This window comes from Loxodonta africana, chromosome 11, assembly GCF_030014295.1.
Source record: "Loxodonta africana isolate mLoxAfr1 chromosome 11, mLoxAfr1.hap2, whole genome shotgun sequence".
Classification (NCBI taxonomy): domain Eukaryota; kingdom Metazoa; phylum Chordata; class Mammalia; order Proboscidea; family Elephantidae; genus Loxodonta; species Loxodonta africana.
Genome location: NC_087352.1, coordinates 20,931,116 through 20,945,694, shown reverse-complemented (window position 1 = coordinate 20,945,694; position 14,579 = coordinate 20,931,116). Strand labels below are relative to the sequence as shown.

The following is a 14,579-nucleotide window of genomic DNA, read 5'->3' as shown; positions in this document are numbered from 1 at the left end:
CGCAAGCAAAATTTTGCTGAAGCTCATTCAAAAACAGCTGCAGCAGTATATTGACAGGGAACTGCCAGAAATTCAGGCCGGTTTCAGAAGAGGATGTGGAACCAGGGATATCATTGCTGATGTCAGATGGACCTGGCTGAAAGCAGAGAATACCAGAAAGATGTTTACCTGTGTTTTATTGACTACGCAAAGGCATTCGACTGTGTGGATCATAACAAACTATGGATAACACTGCAAAGAATGGGAATTCCAGAACACTTAATTGTGCTCATGAGGAAGCTTTACATAGACCAAGAGGCAGTTGTTCGGACAGAACAAGGGGATACTGATTGGTTTAAAGTCAGGAAAGGTGTGCATCAGGGTTGTATTCTTTCACCACACCTATTTAATCTGTATGCTGAAAAAATAATACGAGAAGCTGGACTATATGAACAAGAACAGGGCATCAGGATTGGAGGAAGACTCATTAACAACCTGTGTTATGCAGATGACACAACCTTGCTTTTTGAAACTGAAGAGGACTTGAAGCACTTACTAATGAAGATCAAAGACCACAGCCTTCAGTATGGATTACACCTCAACATAAAGAAAACAAAAATCCTCACAACTGGGCCGATGAGCAACATCATGATAAACAGAGAAAAGACTGAAGTTGTCAAGGATTTCACTTTACTTGGATCCACAATCCACACCCATGGAAGCAGCGGTCAAGAAATCAAAAGACGCATCACATTGGGCAAATCTGCTGCAAAGGACCTCTTCAAAGCGTTGAAGAGCAAAGATGTCACCCTGAAGACTAAGGTGCACTGGACCCAAGCCATGGTATTTTCAATCACATCATATGCATGTGAGAGCTAGACAATGAATAAGGAAGACCAAAGAATTGACGCCTTTGAATTGTGGTGTTGGCAAAGAATATTGACTATACCATGGAGTGCCAAAAGAACCAACAAATCTGTCTTGGAAGAAGTGTGGCCAGAATGCTCCTTAGAGCCAAGGATGGCGAGACTGCGTCTTACATACTTTGGACATGTTGTCAGGAGGGATCAGCCCCTGGAGAAGGACATCATGCTTGGCAGAGTACAAGGTCAGTGGAAAAGAGGAAGACCCTCAACAAGGTGGACTGACACAGTGACTGCAACAATGAGCTCAAGCATAACAATGATTGTAAGGATGGCGCAGGGCCGGGCGGTGTTTCGTTCTGTTGTGCATAGGATCACTATGAATCGGAACCAACTTGAGGGCAACAACAACAACATACCACCGCAGTAGTCAGAACAGCCTGGTACTGGTACAACAACAGATACATAGACCAATGGAACAGAATTGAGAATCCAGATATAAATCCATCTACATATGAACAGCTGATATTTGACAAGGGTACAAAGTCAGTTAAATGGTGAAAAGACAGTCTTTTTAACAAATGGTGCTGGCATAACTGGATATCCATCTGCAAAAAAATGAAACAAGACCCATACCTCACACCATGCACAAAAACTAACTCAAAATGGATCAAAGAACTAAGCATAAAACCTAAAACGATAAAGATCATGGAACAAAAAATAGGGACTAATAGGGACAACACTAGGGGCCCTAATACATGGCATAAACAGTATACAAAACATTACTAACAATGCAGAAGAGAAACCAGATAACTGGGAGCTCCTAAAAATCAAACATCTATGCTCATCCAAAGACTTCACCAAAAGAGTAAAAAGATTACCTACACGCTGGGAAAAAGTTTTTAGCTGTGACATTTCCGATTAGCATCTGATCTCTAAAATCTATACGATACTGCAAAAGCTGAACTATGAAAAGACAAATAACCCAATTAAAAAATGGGCAAGGATAAGAACAGACACTTCACTAAAGAAGACATTCAGGTAGCTTAACAGATACATGAGGAAATGCTCACGATCACTGGCCATTAGAGAAATGCAAATCAAAACTACAATAAGATTCTATCTCACTCCAACAAGGCTGGCATTAATCCAAAAAACACAAAATAATAAATGCTGGAGAGGCTGTGGAAACCCTGGTGGCGCAGTGGATAAGTGCTACAGCTGCTAACCAAGAGGCTGGCAGTTCAAATCTGCCAGGCGCTCCTTGGAAACTCTATGGCGCAGTTCTACTCTGTCTTATAGGGTCTCTATGGGTCGGAATCGACTCGACGGCAGTGGGTTTGGTTTGGTTTTTTGGTTTGGAGAGGTTGTGGATAGACTAGAACACTTATACACTGCTGGTGGGAATGTAAAATGTTACAGCCACTTTGGAAATTGATTTGGTGTTTCCTTAAAAAACTAGAAATAGAACTACCATATGATCCTGCATTCCTACTCCTTGCAATATATCCTAGAGAAATAAGAGCCTTTATACAAACAGATATATGCACACCCATGTTCACTGCAGCAGTGTTTACAATAGCAAAAAGATGGAAGCAATCGAGGTGCTCATCAACAGATGAATGGGTAAATAAATTACAGTAAATTCACACAGTGGAATTTTACACATCACTAAAGAACAACGATGAGTCTGAGAAACATTTCATAACATGGAGGAACCTGGAAGGTATTACGCTCAGTGATATTAGTCAGCTGCAAAAGGACAAATATTGTATAAGACCCCTATTATAAGAACTCGAGAAATAGTTTAAACAGAGAAGGAAATATTCTTTGACAGTTATGAGGAGGGGAGAAGGAGAGAGGGAGGGAGAGAGGTTTTCACTTATTAGATAATAGATAAGAACTGTTTCAGGTGAAGAGAAAGAGAACACACAATACAGGGGAGGTCAGCACAATTGCACTAAACCAAAAGCAAAGATGTTCCCTGAATAAACTGAACGCTTCGAAGGCCTGCGTAGCAGGGGCAGGGGTTTGGGGACCATGGTTTCAAGGCACATCTAAGTCAATTAGTATAACACAACCTAGTAAGAAAACATTCTGCATCCCACTTTGGAGAGTGGCGTCTGGGGTCTTAAATGCTAGCAAGCGGCCATCTAAAATGCATCAGCTGGTCTCAACCCAACTGCAGCAAAGGAGAATGAAGAACGCCAAGGACACAGGGTAATTATGAGCCCAAGAGGCAGAAAGGGTCACATAAAGCAGAGACTACATTAGCCTGAGACCAGGTGCCCAGCTACAACTGATGACTGCCCTGACAGGGAACACAACAGAGAACTCCTGAGGCTGCAGAGCAGTTGGGATACAGACCTCAAATTCTCGAAAGAAGACCAGACTAAATGTTCTGACTGAGACTAGACTGACCCCAGAGGTCATGGTCCCCAGACCTTCTGTTAGCCCAATACAGGAACCATTCTCAAAACCAACTCTTCTGACAGGGATTGGACTGGACTATGGGATAGACAATGATACTGGTGAAGAATGAGCTTCTTGGATCAAGTAGACACATGAGACTATGTTGGCATCTCCCATCTGAAGAGGAGATGAGAGGGTAGAGGGGGTCAGAAGCTGGCTGAATGGACACAAAAAAAAGGGAGTGGAAGGAAGGAGTGTGCTGTCTCATTGTGGGGGACAGGAAAAAGGAGTATACAGCAAGGTGTTTATGAGAGTCTGACTTGATTTGTAAACTTTCACTTAAAGCACCATAAAAAAAAAAATACTAATAGAGCTAAAAATAAAACCTATTATTTAAACACAAACAAAAAAATGTATTCTCAACCCCTCCTACTTTTTCTTACTTTACACACTGGAAAACTGAATATTCGATTTCCCAGTTTTTCTTACAGTTAGTAGTAGCTGTTTGACAGAGTTTTGGCAAATTCAATGTAAATACATATTTACTGAGGAGTATTCTGGGAACACTTTTGTTTTCCTGATGAAAGGGGAATAGATACAGCTACCACTACTTTTTGCAACTTTGCCTTACCCTCCTCTTTCTACCTGGAATATTGTGCAAAGCCTGTGGGCAGAGCACCCATCTTGCAACTATGAAACAATTAAGTATGAGTTGACTGTCTGTCCCCTAATGATGGTGCAGAAATAAGATGGGAAGAATATGAGTTCCTGATGGCATACTTGAGCTGGTCAATTAGCTCTATAATTCCGACCTTCGGATTTCTTGTTTTATAAGAAAAAATAAAGTGCTTTGTATTAAAAAAAAAAAAAAAGAGTAAAATATATAGAAAAAAAGCCTATGTTTGACAATTCCAACGGAGATGTCAATTGGACAGTCTCCTCTAGGAAACATATGGAGCTTAACTCATTAGAATGAAGAAAATTTTAAAGAGTTAGGAGAACAAATAAGAAAATGGAATCCAGAATCTTTAGAGAACATCAGAATAGGAGGACAGACAGTAAAAAAACAGATACAGGCACAATGAAGGCTAGTTTACTGTGTGGTGCAACATTCAAGGTAGGGTTGGATGTTAGGAAATAAAATCATATTACCCAATGAGGGAGGAAGGTGCTGTGCTCAGAGGACAGTTATAAAATGCAAAGATCTCTTCAGAGAGAAACCTGAAAGGTGGAATGTCATAGCAATGGAGGTGGAAGGATGTGAAGAACATAAAGATTTGAGTCTCATAGAAGAAAAAAATTATGGTACCAAGAATTACCAAATATAGATTAAACAAACAGGGATCTGATCTCAGAAGAGGTAGAGTATATATTTCTCTAAGCTCCCAGGAAAAAAAAGAAGTCTCACATGGGGAGAGGGATATATGCTCAGGTATCTTTATGTACCCTCAGACAACCTTCACAGATGTGACGCCTTCTCTCACTTGAATGTGCTCTCTACACCCTTCCCCCCTTACCGTTTTCGCTTGCTCACCTGAAAAGATTCCACTATGACTTTCGTCTAATATAGTCCATGGTTCTTCTCCTTGTTCCAACCTGGAGAGCGCATCTGGTTTGCTAACTTGATACCCTGTTCGTGGGAAATCACAAAATCTTAGACTCACCAAATTGGCCTTGGGCCTGTCAAGACTGCAGAATGCTATATATGTAAAAACAATCTTCAAACATATAATTCAATGCTTTGTCAGGAGTAGAGGGAATAGACCCACTTACCTACAGCCAGAGTAGACTAAGAATCTGCCACTTTAGAGTGCCACAGACGCTTCAAGGATTTCAACAGCTGAGAAAGGAAAGGTCAGTGACAGGGCTAACAATAGGAGAATTGTTCTCACCAACGGACATTAGGTGGCTATAGTTCTCCAACATCACGTCCCAGTACAAGTCCTTCTGAGCGGGGTCCAGGAGCTGCCACTCCTCCCAGGAGAACTTCACAACTACGTCGCTGAACGTCAGTGATTCCTGTATTAAGAGGATCCTGTTTAATGAAGTATTTTCCATTTGATATGAATAAATTTGTGAAAGAAGTTGTTCTGCTCCTGTCCTCTATATAGGCTGCTACATCTACATACCTTTTTTTTTTAATGTCTTATATAGAAAAAGCAAAATTGTAATAAGTTATACTAAATTTGTGCATTCCATAGTCCACCCACTCGTGAAATTAGAATTTTCTGTAATGTGTAGCACTGAAATTGTCTTCATAAGTTAGAAACATACTCTCGATTATGGGGTGTTTCGTTCTGTTGTGCACAGGGTCGCTATGAGTCGGAACCGACTCGACGGCACCTAACAACAACAACAACATGGGGTTTATTAGGGAAGTAACAGGATACAATTTAGGTTTCAGAACACTCAAGATACAGCTCTCTGTCAGGACAGCTTCTTTTCAGTCGAGCCTGCACACACACCTCTCAATGGCCACTTGGCCTCTGTCCTACTTAGGCAACTGTTACAAAGCTATTTTAGCTCTGCCGATAAGTACCCTGAAACATCCCACTCTGCCAGGATTCCTCAGTCAAAGGTACTCAGCTCTAGCTCTGTGGGTCAGCAAACCTAGCTCCACCAAGTGCCCAAGGGGGCCCTACTCCGCCAGTAAGCCTCTTAACCAAAGGAACTCAGCTCTCTTGCTCCTTGGCCTCAAAGCCCACCATGCCATCTCCAGCCAGCCTCTTCCTGCTGCCGCTTCTAGCTGTCTTCAGTGTTCTAGTTCTCTCTCCGTCTCCTTGTTCCAGGAGCTTCTGAACACAGGAATCCTGGGTTGAAAGGACATGCTTCAGCTCTTGGCTCCTCTTCTTTGCTGGTGCTGAGATCCTCTCCTGCCTCTGGGATGGCTCACTTTAGGCCTAGCAGGATGGCAAACCTGACCTATCCCCGTGGTGGGCCGTAATTATCTCATTTGCCCAGTTCCACCCAATCATTTGGGTGGGAGTTACAATATCATAGTGCCAAAGGCCACACGAAAGTGACCCAATGTACCTCAACATGCCAAGTAGCTGAGGGCTGCCTCTGGCCAACACACACTGAGGAACTGAGGCCCTATGAAACTGAATCCTGCCCTCGACCAAATAAATGAGCTTCAGTTCAGATCCTTCTCCACATGACCCTCAGGTGAAACCCCAGTCCAGCTCCTGTGACCACTGAGGTTGCCTGCTCTATTCCTAGAGCGGTCTGTGAGGGAGCCTGGAAGAAACAGCTATGGGAAACCTGCTTTTGCACTGTGGTGAAATGAGTTCCTTTATGTTGCTTTTGCCTTGGTTCTCTGGAAAAACAACTTGAGAGATTTTCTCCCTTAAGCCTATGGAGTCACCTTTCCCCTAGCTTCCTATTCCAGAGCATTTTGAGACTTTTGTCCAGATTGACTGACATTTCCTGGGTAAGCTGTAAACAAAGTGGTTTGATAGATTTTGCCTGGCCCCAGGCTAAAGCCTGTCCTGTGACTGCTAAGTACCTTCCAGAAATTGGTCTACAAACTCTGCAAATGAAGCGTCTACGGCGTACCAAGAAGGCACCAGTTATTTTGTAGGCCTGCTGAAGGTGCCATGCCATAAAAGTGACAAGGAGTTTTACAAGGAGTTGTATATATGACCGGCCAACTCTACAGAGGTTTCAGATACAGAAAGAAGCAGGAAAAGCAGCAGAAGGAAGAGAGAAGAGGCAAGGAACCTCCTAAAACATCTGTAGCATGAGTCAGAGGCTGTAAAGCTGAAGATGGCAATAAGCCCAGAAAGGGCCCATCAGCAGAGCCAGCGGCAATAGGCCCAGAAAGGGTACAGCAGCAATGCCCGTGGTGATAGGCCCAGAAGAGGCCCTGCAGGAGATTCAGAGGTGACAGACAGCAGGGCCAAGAGGAGGCTATACTGAGAGGGCCAAGAGGAGCCTGTTCTCAGGGGGCTGAGAGAAGGCCTGTACTCAGAGGGCCCAACAGAAGCCCATGTTCATGGGGTTGAGAGGAGGCTGGCAGGGCCAAGAGGAGCTGAGAAGTTGTCCTGCACTGAAGAAGGGAGGCTTTGCCTACATGCTTCATGATTCCGATCCCAAGTTGTACCCTGGTACTTCCTTAACAAACAACTGTAAGTATATAGTCTGTGAGTTCTGTGTGGCCATTGTAACAAACTATCAAACCCAGAAGAGAAGTAGAGCGTGCTGTCGGACAGACGGCTACTGTCAGAGTCGGTAAAAAGTTTGTAGAAAGGAGGTATAGTTGACCTCCACCACACAGAGTTTAGCTTTGGGCTGATCCTGGTCGTAATCCCCCCTGAAGTTAGACAGGATCTGAAGCTACTACTTTCAGTGCAATGCCTTATTTAATATGGGCTTTCTAGCCATAGCCTTTGTGACTCCCACACAATGACTGGGTGGAACTATAAAAATAAAGCGCTTGGGGTCCATCAAGTGGAGTGAACAGCCTGCAAATAATGCAAATAAGGTGTGGGAAAACCTTGTGGGGGTGGGACCATGCAAATAAGGTATATGGAACCCTAAAAAGGGGATTGGTCAGTTTTGCCATCCAAGTAGCCTTAAAATGGGCTCGTGGCAGAGGCCAAATAGGGGATCTCACTACTAACAAGAGCCAGAAGCACAGCACGTCCTTTTGAACAGGGCTCCCTGTGCTGAGAAACTCCTAGGCCCAGGAGACTGAGCTGTGAACCAGAGAAGGCACGAGACAGCAAGAAGTGATGACAAGCACAGCAGAGTCCGGTGGCAGAGAAACAGTGGCAGCAGAGCCAGGAGACTGGTGAAAGAAGGCATGGTAGGCTTACCTTCAGAGCAAGGCAGAGTCCAGGCCAAGAGCCTAGGGAGGGAGTCTGTCCTTAGGGAGGCAAGAGGAGCCTGTCCTGAGGGGGGCTGAGAGGAGCCGGCCAAGAAGAGACAGAAAAAGTTGTCCTGCACCGAAGGAAGACTTTGCCTATATGCTTCCTTATCCTTATCCCAAGTTGTAGACTTTTGATCCTGATATCGAGGTATCACGCGTTGTTATTGTTGTCAGATACCATCTTGTCAGGTTCGACTCATAGAGACCCTATGTACAACAGAACAAAACACCGCCTGGTCCTGCACCATCCCCATAACCGTTGTTATGCTTAAGCTCACTGTTCAGCCACTGTGTCAATCCATCTCATTGAGGGTTTTTCTTTTTTTCACTGACTCTCTACTTTACTAAGCATGATATCCTTCTCCAGGGACTGGTCCCTCCTAATAACATATCCAAAGTACGTGAGACAAAGTCTTGCCATTCTCTCTTCTAAAGAGCATTCAGGCTGAACTTCATCTAAGATAGATTTGTTTGTTCTTCTGGGCGTCCACGGTATATTGAATATTCTTCAACACCGCCATAATTCAAAGACATCAATTCTTCTCTCGTCTTTATTCATTGTCCAGTTTTCACATGCTTATGAGGTGACAGAAAGTACTGTGGCTTGGGTCAGGCTTACCTTAGTCTTCAAAGTGACATCTTTGCTTTTTAACATTTTAAAGAGGTCTTTTGCAGCAAATTTGCACAATGCAAATACATTGTTTTATTTCCTGACTATTGCTTCCATGGGTGCTGATTGTGTATCCAAGTAGAAGGAAATCCCTGACTACTTCAGTATTTTTTCTGTTTACCATGATGTTGCTTATTGGTTCAGTTGTGAGGATTTTTGTTTTCTTTATGTTGAGATGCAATCCATACTGAAAGCTGCAGTCTGTGATCTTCATCAGTAAATGCTTCAAGTTCTCTTCATTTTCCACAAGCAAAGTTGTGTCATCTGCATATCACAGGTTGTTAAAGAGTCTTCCTCCAATCCTGATGCCGTATTCTTCTTCATATAGTCCAACTTCTTGGATTATTGCTCAGCACACAGATTAAATAAGTATGGTGAAGGGACACAACTCTGACGCACAGCCTTCCCGACTTTAAACCACACAGTATCCTCTTGTTCTATTTGAATGACTGCCTCTTGGTCTACACATAAGTTACTCATGAGGACAATTAAAGTTCTGGAATTCCTGTTCTTATAGCTTGTTACTTCCCTAATAAACCCCATAACTATGAGTATGATCTGTGAGTTATGTGTGGCCATTGCAACCAATTATCGAACTCAGCAGAGAAGTAGAGAGTCCTGAGGGAGGGGTGGCTGGTGTCAGAATTGGTAAAGAGGTTGGAGGGTGCAGGTATGTTTGACCTTCTCCTCACAGGAATCAGCCTTGGGTTGATGTTGATGATGACTCTCTCTCCTATCCCTGAAGTTAGAGGAGGTTGGAAGCCCCCACCATTTTGTACTACTATTGCTACTAGTCTCATTTTACATGCATCTATGAAAATGCTGCTGTTCAGAACACTATCCACCTCATCTCTAGGAAAAAACATCAAAGAAACTTTCTCAGATGAAAGGTCCATGAAATACTGAAATTAAGGAGCTGATCTTCTTTCTCCTCAAAAACTGTGCATAGCACTTAGGTTAAGATTCTTTTGGTTGGCTATAGAAATATTAAATGCAAGTTGAAAGCTAACATAACCCCAAAAAATCCCCAGTCACATACTATGTTCAGTGACAATAATTTAGTGTTAATCCCATGAACAATATAGTCCTGATCCTATATTGCCTGGTGTTGAAGAGAGAGTCTAAGTTTATTTCTCTGTTGTTTCTGCTTTTCTAAATTTATACTTTTCAGATGAACTGAACTGATATTTTACAGGCCTCTACAAATCTATTAGGAAACAAAGGAAAGCATAAAACAAACCAAAAGTCACCTGGGCCTTGACCATTTTCTTTTGTTCTTGGGACATTGCCAGCAACTGGGAAGCTCTGTCTTTGTGTTTTCTGGATCAGCTCTAATTTCTGTTTGGAAATTTCAGTCTCCTGTGAAGGGTGTCCCCAGAATGATAATACCCAAATCCTGCAACCTCTTCCTCCTTCCTTCAAGTGGTTCTCTTGCTGCTGTGGAGTCAGGACCTGTAGGCTGAAGGGGAAATTCATTGTGAGTGGTACATAACCTTCAGGCCCATGTGCTGTCACTGCTCTGGCATCCTTCTTAACACAAGGCCCTCAATACTGTTGACTGTCCCTTTATTTGGTGATTCATAACATTTTACACTCATGGGCCACAAAACCAAAGATCTCAAAATTTGCAGAGATATGAGTAAAAGATTCATAGCAACCCTATAGAACACAAGAGACCTGCCCCATAGGGTTTCCAAGGAGCAGCTGGTGATTCAAACTGCCAACCTTTTGATTACCAGCTGTAGCCTTGACCATTGCACCACCTATGAGTCGGAATCAACTTGACGGCAATGGCGTTTTTTAATGGGTAAAAGATGTCTTTTCGAAAAATAACAATTAAGCAATAATGTATACATGTGAAGAAAAAAATAAACTTGATCCCTACCTCACAACACAGAAAACTATCAATTGGTGGTCAAGTGTTACTCTAAATGAGAATGACAAATCAATGAAGCTTTAAGAAAGTAAGTTTACATTAGGGTCTGGAAATATAATTTAAACATGCCATATAATGTACTACTATAAACTAAAGACTGCTGGAGAAACTGTAAAGTTGTACAACCACTTTAGGAAACACTTAGGCATCATCTATCACGTTGAAGTTGTACATACACTTTGAAATAACAATTTAAGTCTGAGGTATATATCCCCTCCATAATGAGTACACATTTGAACCAAGACAAGTACCAATATTTTCAAAGTAGAATTATTTGTAGTAACCCAAGGCGGTACGATGCATGGCTTTCACATGGCCTTTCTTGCCATGGTCTTGTAACTCCCATTAAAGGACTGGATAGGACCATGCAAAAAAGGTGCTTGTGGCCCACCAAGGAGATTGGACAGTTTGTTAATAATGTAAATGAGGTACACGGCACCCCCGTGGGGGTGGGACCATGCAAATAAGGTATATGGAACCCTAAGGAGGATGAAATTTTGCCACCAGTTAGGCTTAGAAGAGAGCCAATGGCAGAGCAGAGGAGGGATTTCACTACCATCAAGAAAGAAGAAATGGGAGCAGAGTGCATCCTTTGGATGTGCGGTCCCTGTGCTGGGAACCTCCAAGACCCAAGAGACAGAGAGAGAGATGTAATACGAGACTGCAAAAGATGGCAAAAACCACTGGCAGAGGAGGTATGTCTGACCTCCTCCTCATAGGAATCAGCCTTGGGCTGTTGATCTTAATTGTTCTTCATCTTTGTGAAGTTAGATGAGGTCAGATGTCTCTGCCATGCCATTTGTACAAGAGCAAAGCAAATACATCTATGTGTAACAACATGAATGACTCTCAGGAATACTGAGGAAACTAATCCTGATTTTAAGAAATGGATTATATAAAATTCCATTTATACTCAGTTTAAAATACGAAAAATTACATAAATTACGATCATTAGGAATAATTATCTACAAGGTAAAACCATAAAGAAAAGCCTGCAAGTGCTTGCTATAACCACTTGTGTGCTGGAAAAGTTCTAGTTCTTTCCCATGGCAGTGGTTAGTTACACATATATTGCCTTTATACTACTGAAGCTGTACATTTTTAAAAAAGAAGATAAATTTGGAAAAATAAAACAAATGGAAGATTCCCAAAATACTAAAAGCTAAATGGAAAGCCACAAAATATCAAAGTTTGTTATCTGATAAGACCAATATGACACACATTCTTAATGAGATGGATTAAAAGAGAAAGAGAAGTGGCACACATAAAAAATACAAGGAATTAATTGGAGAAATGGCCCAGATAAAATCGACATCTTTCTAGTAATCGAGTGCTTTTACGTATATATTTGACTAGAATTGCTCCATGTACCTAAGCTTATCTGCATTCCATTCCTAACACTATGAAGGGGACCTGGACACACAATGACTTGCAAAGACACTGGGATATGGCTCACCTTGCTAGAGGACAAATGATGAACAATCAGTTTTGGGGCCATCTGGGAAAGGCCCTGTCTTCCAGACTCTGGGTGTTGGTCACGCCCTCTGGATTCTAGGTGGAAGACCTGCAGCCCTGGGCTTTCAGCTCTGCCTTCCAAGCCCTTTGTGATGGCAACACTGCTCCCCTGGGTTTTGGGCAGCCCCATTCTCCTAGTCCACCTAAGTGGCAACCCCATACTCTCAGCCCCTGCAGGCCCTGTTCTTCAGCTCCTTGGGTCTGGGAGCAGCCCTACCCCGTCAGCTTTGGGCAGTGGCCCCATCCCTCTGTCACATCTTAATGGCAGCCCCACACTCCAGAACTGAGTTGGCAAAGATCAGACTCTTTGAAACCTAGGAGGTTGTGGCCCCACCCCTTGAGATTAGGAGACTGTGGCCCCCCCTCCACTTTGAATCCCAGAAGGCCCTGATTCCTGTGCTCCTTCCAACAGTTCTACTAATCTCTGAGCTGCTCCAGGGATGGTCTTTCTCTTTTCTTGGAGGACAACAGGTTTAGCTCCTTTGGCCTGTCTCCTGTCTATAGAATTACAACAGGCAGACAGCATTCTTTCATTGTGTTTTTTCTCTGTCCCCTTCAGTCTAAGTTACGGGTTTTCTGCTGTGGTAGTTGGTTTGATCCATCAGTCACAGGCTAAATCTCTTTAATAGAAAGATTGTGTAGCCACATCTTTGGTGAACATTCTAGGACATGTGTCCTTAGTTTGTACAACAAAATTTCCCAAATCTTTTTGTTTTCATTTTGCAGAGTTCATTTTTCAGTCCATGTCTTTCCGTTCACATTTTACTATAAGTGGCAAGGAGAAACCTCATGGTCCCTTTTTCTTGCTTAGAAATCTCATCAGCCAGATATCCAAATTGATCACTAACAAATTCTACCTTCCACCAAACATTTGAATATAATCCAGGGAAGTTCTTTGCCACTGCATAAAAAGCTCTGCCCTTCCTCCACTGTCCATCATATGTTCATTATTCTCTTTTAAAGCCTCACCAGGAGCACATTTAACTTCTACCTTTCTAGCAACATTCTGTTGCTGGTGCCAAGTGTATTCTCTAAGACAGCAGAGATTTCTCTACAGATTGCCTCACTTCCCTCTGAACTGATGCCAAAATTGCCATTGACATCCATAATTCCACCAACGGTCTCTTCAAGGCAATCTAGGCTTTTACAATTAGCCTCCTTAAAAGTCTTCCAGCATCCACAAATTACCCAATTCCACAACCACTTCCACCTTATATGTACTTGTTAGAGCAGCACTCCCACTTCTCCGTACCAAATTCTTAGTTATGGAGTGCTGCTGTAACAGAAATACCACAAGTGGATGACTTTAACAAACATGAATTTATTTTCACACAGTTTAGGTGGCTAGAAGTCCTATTTCAGGGCACCAGCTCTTAGGGAACGTTTCTTTCTCTCTGCCGGCTCTGAGGGGCGTTTCTTATCTCTTCAGCTTCTGTTTCCTGGTGCTGAGAGATCTCCATACGGTTTGGCATCTATCTTTCCCCATCTCAGCTTACTGGCTTTCTTGGTTAATCTCTTTATATCTCAAAAGAGACTGACTCAAAAAACACTCTGCAATGATCTGTCTCATTAACATAACAAACACAACCCGTTCTCTAATGGGATTATCATCACAGGCATAGAGGTTTGGGTTCACAACACATATTTTGGGGGGAAACAATTCAATTCATAACAGTCAGCAAAGCAGAAAATGTGCTTGTATGTGAAGTTCTGTGGGCCATAAGGTCAGCTACACAACGACCCACTTCTACTTCTGCAGTGTGAAAGCTGCCCTACACCGATGGGCAGAGCAATGGATTAGTTCCTCCTTCAGTAGTTAGCCAACTACTGGATGAGGGGAGAAAATACATGATTATCTAAACCAAGATTTTCGAACTACGGCCCCAGGAATAGACCACCTTCTGTTCCAGCAGCCAAGGTCCCTGGGTTTCCAAAGCTTCGACCTCACAATCCTCTGTACCACAGATACAAACCACCAAAACTAAAAAAAAAAAAAAAAAAAAGGTAGAGTAGAACTGCCCCATAGGGTTTCCAAGTCTGTAAATCTTTACTGAAGCTGACTGCCACATCTTTCTTCCACTAAGTGACTGATGGGTAAAAAGCGCAGAATTTTCTGTTAGCAGCCAAAGGCTTTAACCACTGCGCCACCAGTGGTCTATTACTGTTAAAATTATATACCAACTTCACGCCCTTATTAACGCGAAACCTAAACCAGATACCCGATACAATGTCCATCCTACGGCTCCAACTTCACTGAGCCCCATATTAAATCCCGAACCCAAACCAGACACCGCATTCATATTTAACACCACCTCTATCCCTTACAAGAAGAGC

At 42.7% G+C, this 14,579-nt stretch overlaps 2 protein-coding genes across 9 annotated transcripts in view; both read right to left on the bottom strand.

The window, feature by feature from the left end:
- Positions 1 to 14,579, bottom strand: part of LOC100675448 (zinc finger protein 613-like) — a 228,307-nt gene that overhangs the window by 91,413 nt on the left and 122,315 nt on the right. The gene's annotated exons all lie outside the window — the stretch shown is intronic.
- LOC100675168 (zinc finger protein 350-like) overlaps positions 1 to 14,579 on the bottom strand; it is a 39,682-nt gene that overhangs the window by 24,488 nt on the left and 615 nt on the right. For 2 of the 4 annotated variants that reach the window (XM_064294169.1, XM_064294167.1), the window contains exons 2-4: positions 10,045 to 10,253; positions 5,147 to 5,273; positions 4,789 to 4,884 (exon numbers count right to left, since the gene is read on the bottom strand). In XM_064294169.1, the coding sequence (XP_064150239.1) occupies positions 4,789 to 4,884; positions 5,147 to 5,273; positions 10,045 to 10,080 (259 nt within the window). In that variant the 5' untranslated portion in view covers positions 10,081 to 10,253. The other 2 variants (XM_023543440.2, XM_064294168.1) reach the window with 2 other exon arrangements.